This window comes from Leopardus geoffroyi, chromosome D4, assembly GCF_018350155.1.
Source record: "Leopardus geoffroyi isolate Oge1 chromosome D4, O.geoffroyi_Oge1_pat1.0, whole genome shotgun sequence".
Lineage (NCBI taxonomy): Eukaryota > Metazoa > Chordata > Mammalia > Carnivora > Felidae > Leopardus > Leopardus geoffroyi.
This window is the reverse complement of record NC_059342.1, coordinates 14578213-14595635: the sequence shown is the minus strand read 5'-3', so window position 1 is coordinate 14595635 and position 17423 is coordinate 14578213. Positions and strand designations below refer to the sequence as shown.

The following is a 17423-nucleotide window of genomic DNA, read 5'->3' as shown; positions in this document are numbered from 1 at the left end:
TGGATTCTTTGCATTAATTTTGATTTTTCAAAATACTGCACCAAACTATTACTTATCTTGATTACTGACTTTTTTTTTTGCCCTTCCCACCACCCTTAAATTCCTTGCCCAAGGTGAACACCTCACTTGCCTCACCCTAATCCTGGCCCTGCCAATTTCTCTATGGTCCCATAGCCACAATCTGATCCACTTCTATGAAAGCACCACTCAGACTGTTCCAGTTAGTATTTGCATTTAAAAAATCCACATCGTGCTGAGGTAGACCTGTAGGCACAGGAAGTCTGATAAACACACTGTCAGAGACATCATCTTCTGTGGCATTTAAATTGCGACTTAAAGAAATTCAACTGCATGTATCTCGTGTGTTTGATATAAGAATTACTTTGTATTTTGGAGCACCTGGGTGGCTCAGGCAGTTAAGCAACTGACTCTTGGTTTCAGCTCAGGTGGTGATTTCACAGTTGGTGGAATTAAGCCCTGCCTTGGGCTCTGTGCTGACAGCAAGGAGCCTGCTTAGGATTCTCGCTCTCCCTCTCCCTCTGCCCCTCCCCTGCTAGCTCTCTCTCTCTCTCTCTCTCTCTCTCTCTCTCTCAAAATAAATACACACTTTAAAAATAGAATTACCTTGCATTTTAAATATTATTTTTCTGGGGTGCCTGGGTGGCTCAGTCAGTTGAGTGCCAGACTTTGGCTCAGGTCATGATGGCACAGTTTGTGAGTTCAAGCCCACATCAGGCTCACTGCTGTCAGCAAATAGCCTGCTTTGGATCCTCTGCTCCCCTCTCTCTCTCTCTGCCCTTCCCCTTCTCATGCCCTTCCTCATGCTCTCTCTCAAAAATAAACATTTAAAAATAAATAAATAAATAAATAAATAAATAAATAAATAAATATTCTTTTTCTTCAAAGACTTCAGTCTTCCACCAAAGTTTACATTTTGTCTTACCTTACCACTTCTCTGTGTGTGGTGTTTACAGGTCCACCGGAATCTACATTTGTTTGATGGACTTACCTCCAAAAGCAGCCTCATAAAGAGGGACAAAAGAATATAAAAGGCCACAGAAGTATTTGCCCTTCCCCCCACCCTCCCACTGCTGAACCACTTGCTTATGGCCTCCCGACTTCCCTCTCTCCCTCTTGTGCACTCCCACAGGTTTCTGACCCCATATCCCAAAGGCACACAGGCAGGAATCTTAATGTCCTCAACATTCCTCAACATATATTCTCAAGAAAATCTAGAAAGAGGAAACAGGCAATAACACAGAAGTGGCTGGAATTAGGTCTTCCCTAACTGCGCTGTCAGTTACTGATCCCCAAACCTCCATCCCCTTCCTCCTGGTGGTTTATCTCGCTTCCTCTTTATTTCCTTCACAAAAGGTATCACAACCTATCGCTGGTGTGCTTCTGTGTCTGTGCACCCACTTCATCTCTGAGATCCCCGTGGGCTGTAAACCCCGCGAGGGCAAAGACTTCATAGACCATTTTCTGCTCCAGATCCTAGTTCTTGCACACAGTTAGCTCAACAAAGGGTTGCTAAAGGAATGAATGAATGATGGCAGACTCCTGTTCTCAAAGTTTCCACCCTACAGCTCCCTGTTCTCTAGTCCCCTCTCAACTCACCCCAGAGGGGGAAAAAAAAAACAAAGCCTCTCTGTCTCCAGGCAGGTGTCTAATCGTCTGAGACTAGTTGATATCCCTAGTTGACAGCAAAGGGAAGAAGTTGGCTATGACTTACTGGTTGCTCAGTTCTCTTACTTCGCACGGCCGGAAGCACCATTCTTTGGCCAGCTTTTCCTGTTGAGATGCTTCTTCTAAAAACACTATCTTTAAAAGAAAGAAAGAAAAGAATCACAAATTAATAAGCCATTGGCATTTGTTGTTGTTAAATGTCTAAATCTTTTAAAAAGAGACTAAACTGTAGCTGAATTGATTTTTAAAGGTGTTCCATACCAAATGGGATAGCGTTCAGAGACAAAAAGACAGGGTTTTGCCTCTGCTTGTCCAAGGAAGTAAGGAAGTTTTTCCTTTTCTGCCTTTCTGTAGGCATAAGTAAGACTTCAAAATTCTAATTTGAAGATATAGGGTATTAAAAATCATTCATTGATATCTATTTCTCCCCCACCCCAGAATGATTGAAGGAAACAATTGTTTATAGAAAGTGTACCTCACTGCAGGTGAATAAAAGATTTTTGTTAGGCTTTTATAGGAAACCCACATCTAGAGTAGGGTAGTAGTGTATCATGTGGAAGGTTATTGACACAATATGATTGCACATAATAATTGCCCAGTAATCGAATCTCGGCATGACTTATGTTGATGCTCTCGTGCTGGACATCGACCATAGAAAGGGAGGTCTGCTATATTTTTCTAGTACTGTGGATGAGATGCTAATAGAGTGATCTCTCACGCAGGCTTGGGAGCCCTAGGCAACTGCTGGGGAAGCTTGGATGGGCCTCTTCCTCTCTCTTTGTCTGGTTTCCCCATCGCAAACTGGGGGTAACATCAGAGCATACTTCACAGGGCTACTGTAGAAAGTAAATATCATAATTTTGGAAAAGAAATTAGCACATCTCTAGAACATAATAAATGCTAGACACATTATATCTATTGCTGATTTTTTAAAAATACAGTGTTATTGTCTTCTCTATAAAAATGGATTGCAAAGCAAGAAAAAACAAGGAACAATGGAATATATATATATACAGGAAATATCCTGCATTTCATTTATAAATGTAATATTGTGAGAATACATGTTTCGTGGAACATAAAATACTGAAAAAACACTGGTAGATAAAATGTATCTAATTAATTAGAAGCAAGGCAATATAGTGTGGGAAAAATAGTTTGTGGAACTGAAAGGAAAGTAAAGTAAAATATATGTTGATTTCTCTATTCATTGATGATATGCTTTTTTAAAAATTGGGATTTTTATCAGAAGAGGAAAATAAAAATGTAATTCCTACAAATAAGAAAAAGTAATTTGATGAGTCTAAAAAACATATTTGAATTCATAAGTAGATCAAAACAGATCCATAATTAACTTAAAAAAAACACAAAAACAGTATTTATCTATAAAACTCAGAGCTGACTCACCATTAAAGACATAAATACATACACATACATACAAAAACTATACAAAGCACTATATTCACACATTTGAATATATATTTCAAATAAACGTGTGTTTTTTTTTAACATTTATTTATTTTGAGAGGGAGAGAGAGCGCATGGGGAAGGGGCAGAGAGAGAGGGAGAGAAGGAATCCCAAGAAGGCTCCGTGCTTTCAGTGGAGAACCAGACGCAGGGCTCAATCTCACGAACCCGTGAGATCATGACCTGAGCTGAAATGAAGAGTTGAAAGCTTAACCGACTGACTCACCCAGGCACCCCTGAAAGAAATCGTTTTTGAAAATATGAACAATCAAAATTTATTCTGGGAAACTGAAGGAACTAGTAACTCTAGAAGAAACTGAGGAAGTTTTTCTAACCCATTAGGGAAGCTCGTGGTTCAGAACCATGATACCTGTCACAAACACAAGTTTCTCCCTCCTAATAATTGGGGCTCTACCCTGAGGATACGATTGTCTCTGTGTTTCTCATGCATCCCGTTCAGGCAATGAGTTTGGTTTCTTCCATACCAACCATAGCCATCTCTAAACCATTTTTCCTTCAGCTCCTTGTAAACTAAATTCCTTTAAGACTCACCCCTTCCAGCTTTCAAGAGCACCTTTCCTCTCTTTGTTGTTCTCCTTTACCAACCTTTCTCTCATTGTCTACATTTGTCAATGCCTGCCTCACATTCTTTCTCTCCACTCCAAGCCCTGCCTTCATTCCTTAAAAAATCATCATGGATCCTTTCAACACCATGACCACCTATTTCCACGAACCCATCTTCAGTGATTTGCTCACAAACAAGTGAACAAATGAAGCTCATGAACTTCACATCGTGGTCACACCTTGGACATGTTCATGACCCATAACTGTTCCACCTCCAAAACTCCTGAGTCATACATCTGACAAAAATTACCTCTCTTTCTTGTTTGCCATTTCGACTCCTCCAACCAGTCTTCCACCTGAATTTCCCTTTATCTTCTCCTCTCTACTTTTCCCCAGTCCATCAGTGCTCTTCTTCCACACTGTCCTTGTCTAGCTTAGATTCTACCACCTATTATTTCATATTTCTTACGTCTTAGTCAATACATACCAGGTAGAAGTTTAGCTTTAGCTGAATCCAACTCTCCCCTTCTCTGGGCCGCAGCACATGACATGGTTGATGGAATATCCATAATCTTCAAGGTCCAAAGTGTTCCTACCAACTCCTATCAACTCCTGGCACCCTAAGACATTTCTCTAGCACCGTGGTCTTTACTTTTAGTAAAACTTACAGAAAACGTAATTGCATATCCACCAACAGATCATTAAAAGTGCTTTTTCAGTGATATATTAATAGTAATTTTTATCAAATAACTCAGAAGGAATTGAAAAAATTGAGAGATACTGCTATAACAAAGCCCCTCCCCAACCCACCCACTTGATTCATGTGAAAATATTTCTCAGCACTTATATGCATAAAAATGGAAAATAAGGGGCCGCCTGGGTGGCTCAGTTGATTAAGCATCTGACTCTTGATTTCAGCTCAGGTCATGATCTCATGATTTGCAGGATCAGGCTCTGCACTGATGGCTCGACCCTGCTTGGGATTCATGCTTTCTCCCCCTCTCTCTGCCCCTCTTCAGCCCGTGCGCTCTCTCTCTCTCTCTCTCTCTCTCTCATTTTCTCTCTCTCAAAATAAATAAATATTTTTTAAAAAGGAAAATAAAAAAAATTGATGCTACTCCTCATTCGACCAACAAGTTAACACTCATCCAGAGATATATTATCTAGTTGGAGGGAAAAAAAAGCTTTTTTATTTTACATCTAACAAATTATCTTATAGCCCCAGGGAATTTTAAATACTTTTATGCACAAAAATCTAGCTGCAGTGGTTGATCAATAAAAGACTTTCAAATGCAAAATTATATTGCATTAGCATAGACTGTAAGGAAAGTAGAATAGAGTTAGTAATTCAAGAAGAAAAGGGAACTATACAGCATTTCAGATCATTAAGAAGAAGTGAGCTCATGATTTTTTTTAAAAAGTAGATTAAGATAGATATCAAATCACTGTATTTTTATTCTGTTAGATACATTTTAAAAGTAATGTCACAGTTCAATTTTAACACATATATGTTTACAATCTGCAAAACATTATGGGCTTTTTATGTATTTAAATTATTTTTGAGAGAAAGGGAGCAAGCACATGCATACATGTGCAGGAGTGGGGGAGGGGCAGAAGGAGAGAGAGAGAGAGAGAGAGAGAGAGAGAGAGAGAGAATCTTAAGTAGGCTCCACACCGAGCGTAGAGACCAACACGGGGCTAGAGCCCACAACCCTGGGGTCATGACCTGAGCCAAAATCAAGAGTCAGAGGCTCAACCGACTGAGCCACTCAGACGCCCCTGTTCTTTAAATACCATTGGAGGGGTGCCTGGGTGACTCAGTTGGTTGAGTGTCCTACTTCAGCTCAGGTCATGATCTTGTGGTTTGTGAGTTTCTAGCCTGCATCAGGCTCACTGCTCTCAATGCAGAGCCCTCTTCAGATCCTCTGTCCCTCTCTCTCTCTCTCTGCCTCTCCCTGCTCGTACTCTCTAAATAAAAAAATAAATAAATAAATAGGACATTTAAATACCATTGGAAACCTGGGTTGGAGACAGCTTTAATTCACAAATCAAGTACTTAATTAATAGATTGCTTTCTTGTTCTTATTCATGTATTCACTCAACAATTATCGCCTGCATGTAAATAAATTGATAGGTGAATATCAGATATATTGCATAGATTAGTGAGTGCTGTGATGAAAAATAAATCAAGGTAAATGGATGAGATAAAAAGTGGGGTATGATGGATGTCTCTGAGAAATGATGTTTGGGCACAGATTTACATGAAGGGAGGGAGTAAAACACTTGATATTCTGGGAGGAGCATTCCAGGCAGAGGGAACAAATCAGCACAAAGGCTCTGATATGTTATTCAAATTTAATTTAAATTGGATGCTTGGCAAGTTTTGAAACATCAGGGATACCAGTGGGGATACACGACAAGGACCAGAAGAATAGAGATGGTAGCCGGGGCTTTGTAGATCATGGTACAGCCTTGAGATTTATTTTTAAGAAGTATCTAAAAGTATTTTGGAAAATGAATGTGGCAAAGTTATAAAATATCACTGAGATTCTCTTTATGGGACAATGCTCTTTCGTTCTGAGTTTTTCTGGGCTTATGAGGCCATTCAACCACGTCTTCAATCTTTCACCATTTAATGAGTGCCTGTTATAACCCACGCACTTCCTCCACAAGCCACGGATTAGGTGGGCTGTCTGGCACATACAGAAATCAATAAAAACCAAGTTTCATAAAATCATAGATGGTGCCAGCTCACTGGAACCTTCTCATCTGACCTCCTTGTTTTCCAGATGAGGAAATCGAGTCCCTTCTGTTAAGCAAACAATTCCAAATACTCTCTTATTTGAAACTGTGACTATTTAGGATGGGCAATAACAAGAATGTCAGCAATACTAAAGCCAAAAGTAGATGAGTAATGGCTGTTAGCTAGTGAAAAAAATCTTTGCAAGATAGAGGCTTCAAACACCAGATGGTAAATTTGGGCAAGATGTTTGTTGCTATGGACAGAGTAAACTGCTCTTCAGGCCATTGTGAAATAGCTTGCCCATCCAACTAAATAAGGTAACATATATTGCAACCCATTACATAAAATCCACCCTTAGGCCCTGTAATGGGAAATAAGATCAGATAAAAAACACGAGGTTTCAAAGATTTCTGAATCTTTTGGATGGAGATGAAAATCACCATATTAGCTCAATTCACCACAAACAGATTAATGGAAAAGAAAGACAAAGTGTGATTGCCTTAAAAAGGCAAAACAAACTAAAACTTGTCAGCTTATAGAGGTAGAACTGAACAAACTCCTGTTAGAAAGGCACCAAATGGCGGCGTGGGGAACTTACACATTCAGATCTGATATTCTCATGTCACAGGTGAGGAAACGGACCAGGCTATATAACTTGTTGAAGGTCATGAGGCAAGCCAGGAGTATCTGCTTCACTCGACCCGTCTTATGGATTCTCCCAGACCTTTTATGATTGCTTCTGCAATAGTATTAACTAAGGGTCAGCAAACGTTCTGTGAAGGGCCATATAGTAAATATGGACCACGTTGTCTTTGTGGTAAGTACGCAGCTCTGTCACGTAGCACAAAAGCAGTCCTGGATAATAGATAGGCCTGGCTATTTTGCAATGAAACCTTATGTATAGAAAAAAAATTGCAGTTTATATAATTTTTACTTGTCATGAAAATTTCTTTTTTTCCAATCATTTAAAATGTAAAAATTATATTAGCTCACTGGCCATATATAATCAGTCAGTGGGCAGTATTTGACCTGTGGGCCGCAGTTTGCCAAGCTTTGCTACAGACTCCTAAAAAGACTCATGGATGTTATAATCATATAATTTGAAAACCATCTCAGTGGGTTACACTAACATTTTCAAAAAAAGCTTTATCTCAATTCATGATTGGTTTTTCAATTGGCAATAACTTTTACCAATTATTCCTTTAACTTTAGCATTTGATAAAATACTCTTGGAAAAGTATACATTCTGCTTACCTTATAAAACCTGATTTTGCTATAGAAATACAGATATTTTTCAATAAATTAAAAAAGTAACTTCAGTAATTCTTGTGATCTAATGGCATTGTAAATGATTCGTTGGCATTTAGTAACTTTTTAGTACAAAAATAAAACATTCTAAAATTATGGGACATCTGATAATAAAAATATTCTTATTAAATGTGCTTACCGTGTATGACACTGTCCTACACACTTTACCTGTGTTAACTCATTTTAACTTCACAAGAACCCTATGAGGTAGGTACTATTATCAACCTCATTTCACAGATGAGAAAAGTCAGGCATAGGTATGTTAACTATTTTACCCAAGATTACACAGCTGGTAGGTATCTAAAATTTGAACTATAGTCCCTGTCCAGGCTGAGGGCTATTAAGCACCATGCTATACATTTTTAAAATTGTCTTTCATACAAAATTTTTTAAAAAGCCCTCCCCTTTAATTTCTCTCTCTCTCTTTTTGTTTTGTTGTTCTGTTTTTTACAAAATATTTCTTTGTGCTTTTCCATTTCCTTCCTTTCCCTTAATACGTCCCAGACTGTGGGTCTGGTGGGACCAGGAGCACAAAGGCAGTCAGGGCTAAAGGTGTCATCAAGGCTAAGAAGGCTAACAGGGCCAGAAGAGCTGGGGATGAAGAAGTATAGAGTCAGTAAGGCAGGTTAAGAGGACAGGGATGGCTGAGGAGACAGCTACCAGGATCAAGAGATTGATTACACACAGGTAACCAGCAAGTAGGTAAATATACTGTGGTTAATGATAGTATTCTCAGAGGGGAGTTACAAATATAGAAAGGGAAGGCTAGCATACGGTGTTACTGGATTTGAATTGAAGGTACTGGTGTCAACCATGGTTTTTCATTTAGACAGATCAATAATAAGTAAATGGATACATACATACATACATACATACATACATACATAAATACATATACATACAGACATAAGTCCTTCCTAAGTCTGTGTGCTGAGAGGACTTAGGAACAATGATACTCTGTAGCAATCAGCACCCATAATGCTCAGATCTTGGTTTCTATATACCATTCTCCATTAGAAAGAATCAGATTGACTGCAGCAACGGCTGCAGGAGAGAAAGTACATGACAAATCTGGAATGTAATTTTGTACCAAAAAGGAAGCACTAAAAATATAGTTGAAGAGTGTTAAAAAGTCCACAGGAGCCACTTTGAAGAAGCTCCAGCTAGCCAAATATGGGCCAGTTTTAGCATCTAATAATAGTAATAATAATAGTAATAATAAATTAAACCTCAATGAATAAAATAGGAATCCCTGAGTCCACACAAATGAAGGAAGGAAGGAAAGGAGGGAGGGAGGGAGGGAGGAAGGGGAGTTTTTTTTTACAGTAGAACACCAACTAACCCATGTGGAAAGAATAATAGAATTAGAAAATGAGCATTTGGCAGCCATCATTGTAATAAATGACTCATGCAAAAATCATCAATGAATGTTAAAACTAGTGGGTGAAAATTTTGTTGCAGAACAAGATATTTATATAAATCCAAAATATCTCCCCACAAAATTTATTTTACAGAGAAAAATAGTAACTATATGGTAGAAAAGCTTGGTAAATACTACTTTAAGTGAACAAAGTTAACATCAAGAATAATGGGATAAATCAACATTGTGTGCCTCCTGCTATGATGCACCAAGAAGAACACAGCTCCATTTCTGTGATATTCCTGCCAAAAAGTGCATAATCTTACTCTGATTATAAGGAAACATCAGGTAAACCTAAACAGGAAGACATTCTAAAATAAAACAAACAAATTGTCCTGTATTCTTGAAACTTATCCAGGACAAGAAAGACTTGAAGACCTGTTTCAAGTGGAAGACAACTAAAAAATCATGACAAGAACGTGCAACCTGTGATTCTAGTGGGGATCCTGACCCAGAAGAGAGAGAAAGCTATCAAGGACATTGCTGGGTCAATGGACAAGGTTTGAATGGATCTGTGGATAACATGGCAGAATTAGATCTATGTTAATTTTCTGATCTAGATGATTGTACATGATTATGTAAGATAGCATCCTTGTTTTTCTTTTTAGGAAATACATGATGAAGTATTTAGACTAGAACAGCATGTCTGTAACTTATTCTCAATTAGTTAAAAAAAATGTGTGTGTGTGTGTGTGTGTGTGTGTGTGTGTGTGTGTGTGTGTGTTTGCATATGTATACCTACATATATCTAGAGAAAGTGGGAAAGAACCATGAAGCAAATATGGTTAACATTATAATGTTAACAGTGGGGGACCTGGGTGAAGGCTATATAAGAGTTGTTCATAGTGTTCTTGTAACTTTTTAAAACAATTGGCAGTAACTTAAATATTTAAAAAATCTTAACTACCAAACAAACAGTATATTTCTTAGAATTACATATATTTAAGAGCGCCTAGGTGGCTTAGTCAGTTGAGCTTCCAACTCTTGATTTCAGGTCAGGTCATGATGCCAGGGTCATGGAGTCAAGCCCCACATTGGGCCCTGCACTGAACATGGAGCCTGCTTGGGAGTCTTTCCCTCTGTCCTTCTCCCCAGCTCTCATGCTCTCTCTCTAAACTAAATTAAACCAAATAAAATAAAATAAAATAAAATAAAATGATATAAGAAATACAAATATTCAAATGAAAGTATAAGGACAAGTAAGGACATGATAAACATAAAATTCAGGATAATGGCTCCCTCAGAGGAGGAAGGGGAGGAAAGGGGATGGGAGGGGCATCTGGGAGGCTTTGAATAAAAACAACAGTTCATCATGTCTTCATCTATTACAACCACACAGGCATTATAGCTGTTGTTTTTTATGTGAGCAAATATATGAACAAAAACAAATTATATGCTCATAATAAATGTTAGTTTTTAACTTCAAAATCATATTATATAAAATGCTTACACTGATAATCTGTGGAGCACCCAAATGACCAACAAGAAAAACTAAGAGTGGGGCGTAAGCAGCGGGAAAACAGAATGACACGGATCTAACGTTGATAGCACCCAACACCAGCAATCTAAAGTGAGGTCATATATGTTCCTTCTTTTAGTAATGTGCCCAACGACCTCTACATGCACCTGAGTTTGCAAAAGGCTTTGGGATACAAATTATTACGCCCTCATGTTTTTTGTTTCTTAAATTCAAAATCCCCTGATGCCTTAACCAATTTGTGAAATAGGGAAACTGCTAAAATGGTTACAATTATCACAAAACATTGAATCAACTTCACTCCAAATCTCAAAACCAAGGTTAAATGACACATTTGAATCATGAAATCATTAAACAAGCTAACAATTTCAGCTGCTGTCTCACAAAAGACATCTTCAGAAACTAAATTCAGCAAGTGGACAACTGAGTATGAATTTAGGAAAAACACTCATTCTTCTTTTGAGAACCGAAAGGTGATGTCAACTGTCCCCAGAGTTTATCTCAACAGACTGTGGCAGATACAAAGCTACTGGTAAGAAAATGCACATATACACAAAAGTACTGGCTACACAAGTCTATTCCTTTGGGTTTTTTTAAACACGAACTCTGCCTTAGAGACCTGTTATAGGTTGAACTGAGGATCCCTCAAATCCATACACTGAAGTCCTAAACCCCCAGCACTTCAGAATGCGACTGTATTTGAAAATATGGTCTTTACAGACATGATCAGGTTAAAGTGAGGTCAATAGGATGGGCCCTAATCCAATAGGACTGCTGTTCTCATGAAAAGGGGAAATGTGGGAAGTTGATATGACAAAACACAGGGAGAAGATGCCATCCACAAGCCACAGGAAAAGGCCTAGAACAGATGCTTCCCTCACAGCCCTCAGAAAGAACCAACTCTGCTGATACTTTGATCTCAGACTTGCGGTCTCCAGAACTGAGAGACAATAAATTTCTGTTGTTCAAACCACCTGGCTTGTACTTCGTTCTAGTACTCCTAGAAAACTAATAGAAGTCTCTGTAGGAGGAAAGATTGGAAGACTATTCTAGCAAATAAGCAAAGGAAAAACACTGCAGAAACTCTCTTCCTTTGTTTTCTGTAGGCACCTCATCTGAGAAGCTTCAAGTGGTTAAAGAAAACCAAAACACTAAACTCACTGAAGAACCAAGATTCTGCTATTTAGCAGTTCTGTGAACACAGGCTAATCCTGTACTTTTTCTGACTTACGGTTCTTAAAAACGTGCTGATAATATGTGCCACACTTTTCAATCTTATAAAGGCAAACTATTTTCAAATGGAGATATGTAAAAACAGTCCATGAAGTGTAAAAGCTCTCTGTAAACATAGGTATTATCAATAGTGTTAATATTTGATATGGTAGGAGACGACTGCCGTTGCAGTGTGCTTTGATTTCGGAATGGCATCGGGTGGCCCCAGAGATTTAACTTTGTTGGATAAGCTCGAGAAAGGCAAGCTGGGTGACAAAAGAGTTGGAGAATTCATATTAGTTTGTATATTCCTACTCAAAGGGTTGATGAATACAATGAGGGACGCATGTCTGGAGATGGAGAGAAACATCAGTAAACTCCATCCCAGCCTCTTCTTATTAACAGCTTTTAGATATGAAAAAGGTAACAATTTGGAAGGGATAGTTTATTCCCTAGATAGCAACATCAAGTTTTAAAAAGACATCCATGGGCTAAGACTACCAGAGAAAGCTTAACCAGAAAGTAAGTAAAACCTGACATTTTCTATTTAAGAAAAATCAAATGCACAAGGTAAAGATGTGTGAGACTTGATAACCACAAGGACCATGAGCTCAAACAAGCCGTGTGGAATAACTGCCCATAAAAACAGATCTAACTAAGGTCAAATGTGTAGAAACACAGGCAACACCTGCTTTGCATGGTTCTGATACTTATCAATTTCAGATACCACGGTTTAGTTGAACAACAACAGCGCCCCAATGGCATGGTTCAAGGTTACCATGTCTACCAGTTACCATGGTCTACCATCTGTTACTGAGTTCACACACTGGCAGCAAAGCATGTAGTTGTGTTACCTCCTCGTCTCCCAGCAATAAACTCATGTGGCATTTTACAAAAATAGATCATTGAAAGAATGAATTGCTTAACAACGATGAAAGTACAGCAGAGAAGTGAAAAGCCATAGCACAAGAATCTAACATAAAAGGAATTATTCAAGAAATAGCTGACCATAGGAACGTCGACATTGCCACCATTGGAGAAATTCTAGATCTACAGCCAGAGGAACTTAGTGGAGGTAGACTTATCAACATAAATGAGGATAGTGATTAAAGATGTCTCAGAAGGCATGGCACCAGCAGTAGCTTCCCATTGAAGCAACTCTCAGAGAAGTATCTCAGGAGAGATTTCACTACGTCGAGAGTTCAAGATGTAAAATCTTAGAAGTTGATCCGGAAGGCAATTTGCCGAGGCGAACAAAAGATGTCTGCTCTGTATAATTATTATATAATGAGAAGAGAAAGGCAAGCACTGTCCAAACTACTCTTGCTGTGTTTTTTAATAAAGAAATAAAACACTGTGATTCTCTGTTTCTAATGTTTTAAGGTATCCTAAATGAACACTATTTTTACGGTTTCTTTTCATCTTCCCATGCATTCAGATCAGAAGGAAAATTTTTAATATTTTAACAAAAGTGTTTAATGATCTCAATAATCATAATTTTCTCATTGATTATTTTTTTCTTAGGTTTATTTATTTATTCTGAGTGGGGGAGGGGAAGAGAGAGAGGGAGAGAGGGAATCCCAAACAGGCTCTGCACTGTCAGTGTAGAGCCCAACTCGGGGCTTGAAATCTTGAGCCAGGAGATCATGACTTAGGCCCATCAAGAGTTGGATGCTTAAACCAACTGAGCCACCCAGGCACCCCTCTCATTGATTCTTAAGATTACTTTGCATGATTTCAGTTTTCACAGTGGTTTTTTTCAGTCTTTCCCTATTGTGCCAAGTAAGGACTGCCTTGTCCTGTCCTTCTAAATTTAGCTTAGGGTACAGAACTAGTTGTTGGTTTGCAGTTGTGGAGGGATGAACTGAATTGAGATGTTTTCAGGAAGGTGACCAGAAGGTGAAAAAACCCTGAAATCAAGACGTGATGGGAAATTCTGAGTGGAGCTGACAGTATTTTCTCTGAAGAAGAAAGAAATCAGGAAGATTACCCTGGTTGCAGATAATGGACACACCATCACATAAATGTGCCACTCTAGAGCAGCAGAAGTAGTTTCAATATTGGAATGTTCAGCAGAAGAGTTGTCAATTTCATGAATAGAATAAACTTCTAACGATTGAAAGTGGGTATAAATGGAATTCACTGACTCATAACGTAGTGAACTTCTCATAGCTGGAAGTGCTAAGCAGAGGCTGACTGACCATCTGTTAGGTTTGTTGTAGCAGAAATTAATTTCTACACAGGGTGAGAGGGGGAGCTCCCTCCACAACTCAGATTCCGAACATCCATGTGGTGGCTCTAAAACATATCCACAGATTCTTCAGTGCTCCTCTCTGTCAAAAGGTGGAGTCTAGTTCCCTTCCCCAATCTTGTAGTGGACCAAACTTAGTGATGTGCTTGGAATGAAGCACTCATGATGCTATGTTACTTCTAACGCTAGCTCAGAAAAGAATAGCTTCCACCTGGCTCTCTCACTTTTGCATTATTACTCTGGGGGAAGCCTCCCATCATGCCTTGAGGATACTCAAGCAGTCCTGGGAAAAGCGCTTGTGGGGAAATACCACAGGTTGCTGCCAACCACTGTAAGCACCAGCTTATAGTAATGCAAATAAACTTGAAACTTGGAAGTGGATCCTTCAGCCCCAGTCAAGCCTTCAGTCATAGCCAACATCTTCACTGAAGCTCCATGAGAGATGCTTAGCCTGAGCCTCTCAGTTAAACTTCTCCTGAACCCCCAAGGCAAAGGGACTGTGAGAATAGTAAGTTGTTTTAAGCCTCTACATTTGAGGTAATTTGTTACACAGCAATAGTCACCCAATACAATCCATTTTGATCTGAACACTAAGGGTACAATGCAGTCTTGAGAAGCCTACTCACACAGCCTTTTTTTTATGCCACTTTCTTTTAATAGATCCAAACCACAACTTCCAAAAATTAGCTCCTATCATTGAAAGATAAGTGATTATACAATGGTAATCTGTTGTAAAAGTACACAGCAGAGAAAGATTCTAAAATGAATTCCTCCCACTCTCCCTGATTATTACCCTACATTCAAATCTGCTGCAAAAGACTAATGCAGACCTCACCAATAGGCTTTAAAGTTCTCTTTAATAGGCATGAAGTCCTTCAACAAGTTCATCTCTCGGTTGCAAATGGTCAGTGAAACAAGTCCTGAGCCTTTCAACTTTTCAAATATAAAGGGACCATCTCTTTTAATATGGCACCATCTGCTCAACCAAACTTAAAGGTCCAACCCAGACTTCTACAAACTCCAGACCCATATATTTGACATTTTCCTTGATACCTCATGAGTATTTCTCACAAAGCACTTCAAAGTCAACATGTTCAAACTGGAATCCATAATCTTATTCCCAAACTTCATTAGTCCCTTTCCAGGATCCCTGTTCTGGAGAACAAGACCTCATCAATTCACAGTACATTGTAGAAAGTTTTGCCACATCTCTCTCTTATCCTTTGCTTAAAACCTCAATGGCTTCCCACTGCATTTAAGATTGAGAAAAGATTATAATGTGATCTACAGGGCCCTGAGTGGTTTGCACCTATGTGTCTTCCTAGCCTAATCCAATTTCAGCTTAATCCCATGTCTTGCTCCTCACTTCCCTTGCCCTCTCTGCTCCACCATATTGGTCCCATTTAGATCCTGTAGGCACCCTACTCTCGCCACCATGGGGCCTTTACACATGACCTTCCTTCTGCATAAACACCTTACTCTATTTTTGCCCAATTAACCCTACTCATATTTCCTATTTAAGTTTAGCTGTCTTTCCTTAGGATGCCTTTCCAGACTACCTCAAATTCCTCATCCCCATCCCCAATGAATGATTCTCAAAGCACCAGGCACCTTCTCTTTGTGGAAAAATATTGTGGTTAAATGTACAAAATCTAGAACCAGGCTGCCTGACCTAGATCCTTTGCTGTCGTGTGAATTTCAACAATTTAGTTAAACTCTCTGTGCCTCTTTTCTCATCTATAAAGTGGGGATAATAGGGACACCTGGGTGGCTCAGTCGGTTGGGTGTCCAACTCTCAATTTTAGCTCAGGTCGGGATTTCAAGGTTTATGAGATGGAGCCTTGTGTTGGGCTCTGCACTGACGGTGTGGGGCCTGCTTGGGATGCTCTCTCTCCCCCTCTCTCTCTACCTCTATCCATGCTGGTGTGCGCACGCTCTCTCTCTCTCTCTCTCTCTTTCATAAAATAAATAAATAAACATTAAAAAAATAAAGTGGGGGGGGGCACTTGGGTGGCTCAGTCAGTTAAGTGTCTGCCTTCAGTTCAGGTCATGATCTCGCAGTTTGTGAGTTCGAGCCCCGCATCAGGCTCTGTGCTGACAGCTTGGAGCCTGGAGCCTGCTTCGGATTCTGTGCCTCCTTCTCTCTCTGCCCATCCCCTACTTGTGCTCTGTCTCTCTCTATCAAAAATAAATAAATGTAAAAAAAATTAAAAAAATAAAGTGGGGATAATAGTTGTAAACACTTTGTGACAACTAAATAAGACAATATACATAAATGGTCAGTATGGTGGCTGACACATCACAGACATTATATAAGTCTGAGCTACTATTTGATTACAGTTGCAATTTCATAATCTCACATGTATTCATAACTAATGTTTTATTTATATCTGTCTTTATCATTAAAAGGCAATCTCACAAGGGTGGAGATGTTCATTTTTACTCATTGTCATACTTCCATTTCTGGCCACAGTCTTAGTACATCAGAGGTGTTTAATGGACACTGGATGAATAAATACATGCCCTAGACTCTGGAGAACCTTAAAATGTCATATTAAAGAGTTTAGACTTTATTCTCTGGAAGTTTTTTTTTTTTTTAACAAGAGTCAGGTGAAAATTAATGGAACAATGATTGTAAGGTAAGTTGGGAGGACAGTTTAGTGACAGGAAGAAGCTTTCGTCACCCATTTGAATGGTTCATTTTGGTGAAGGCAATGGCCAGTGCAGAGAGTAGCAGAATGTGGGCAGAATGTTAAGGAAGGACCCTCACAACTTGGTAGTATACTGGATGTGGAAGGAATGGTTGAGGATATGTATACATATATATGTGTGTGTGTGTGTATGTGTGTGTGTGTGTGTATACACATACATATATGTATACACATACACACACATACACACACATCTCTGAATGAGAGAATGAGGAAAGAAGGATAGAACTATGGAAGGCCATGAGGAGATAAGAGTTTGTGAGTGGAAAGGAGAGATGAGGTGGGGGGGTAGGACTTGTAGACAGAGCTGTCCAACAGCAGGTGTGGACACAGGACTGAAGTTCTGGAGGTGGCCAGGTCTGGAGACAGGGACCAGAGTCATCTGTGTGGAGGTGAGTGTGAACTCCACACAAGAGGATGACATACCTAGGAAAGAGCCATATCTGGATGAAAAGGCTGATGGAGGAAGCCTAGGGTTTGCAGCTGATTTGATGAGTCCAGAAGGGTGAGAGGAGCCAGGAAAACAATTGGAAGAGGTAAAGCCAGAGAGACAGAACTGGGGAGTAATGACATGGAAGCTCATTCCC

At 39.2% G+C, this 17423-nt stretch overlaps 1 protein-coding gene across 4 annotated transcripts in view; it reads right to left on the bottom strand.

Moving 5' to 3' along the window:
- Positions 1 to 17423, bottom strand: part of GDA (guanine deaminase) — an 80390-nt gene that overhangs the window by 42966 nt on the left and 20001 nt on the right. For 3 of the 4 annotated variants that reach the window (XM_045469152.1, XM_045469151.1, XM_045469149.1), the window contains exon 2: positions 1733 to 1821. In XM_045469152.1, the coding sequence (XP_045325108.1) occupies positions 1733 to 1821 (89 nt within the window). The remainder of the gene's footprint in view (positions 1 to 1732; positions 1822 to 17423) is intronic. The other variant, XM_045469150.1, reaches the window with a different exon arrangement.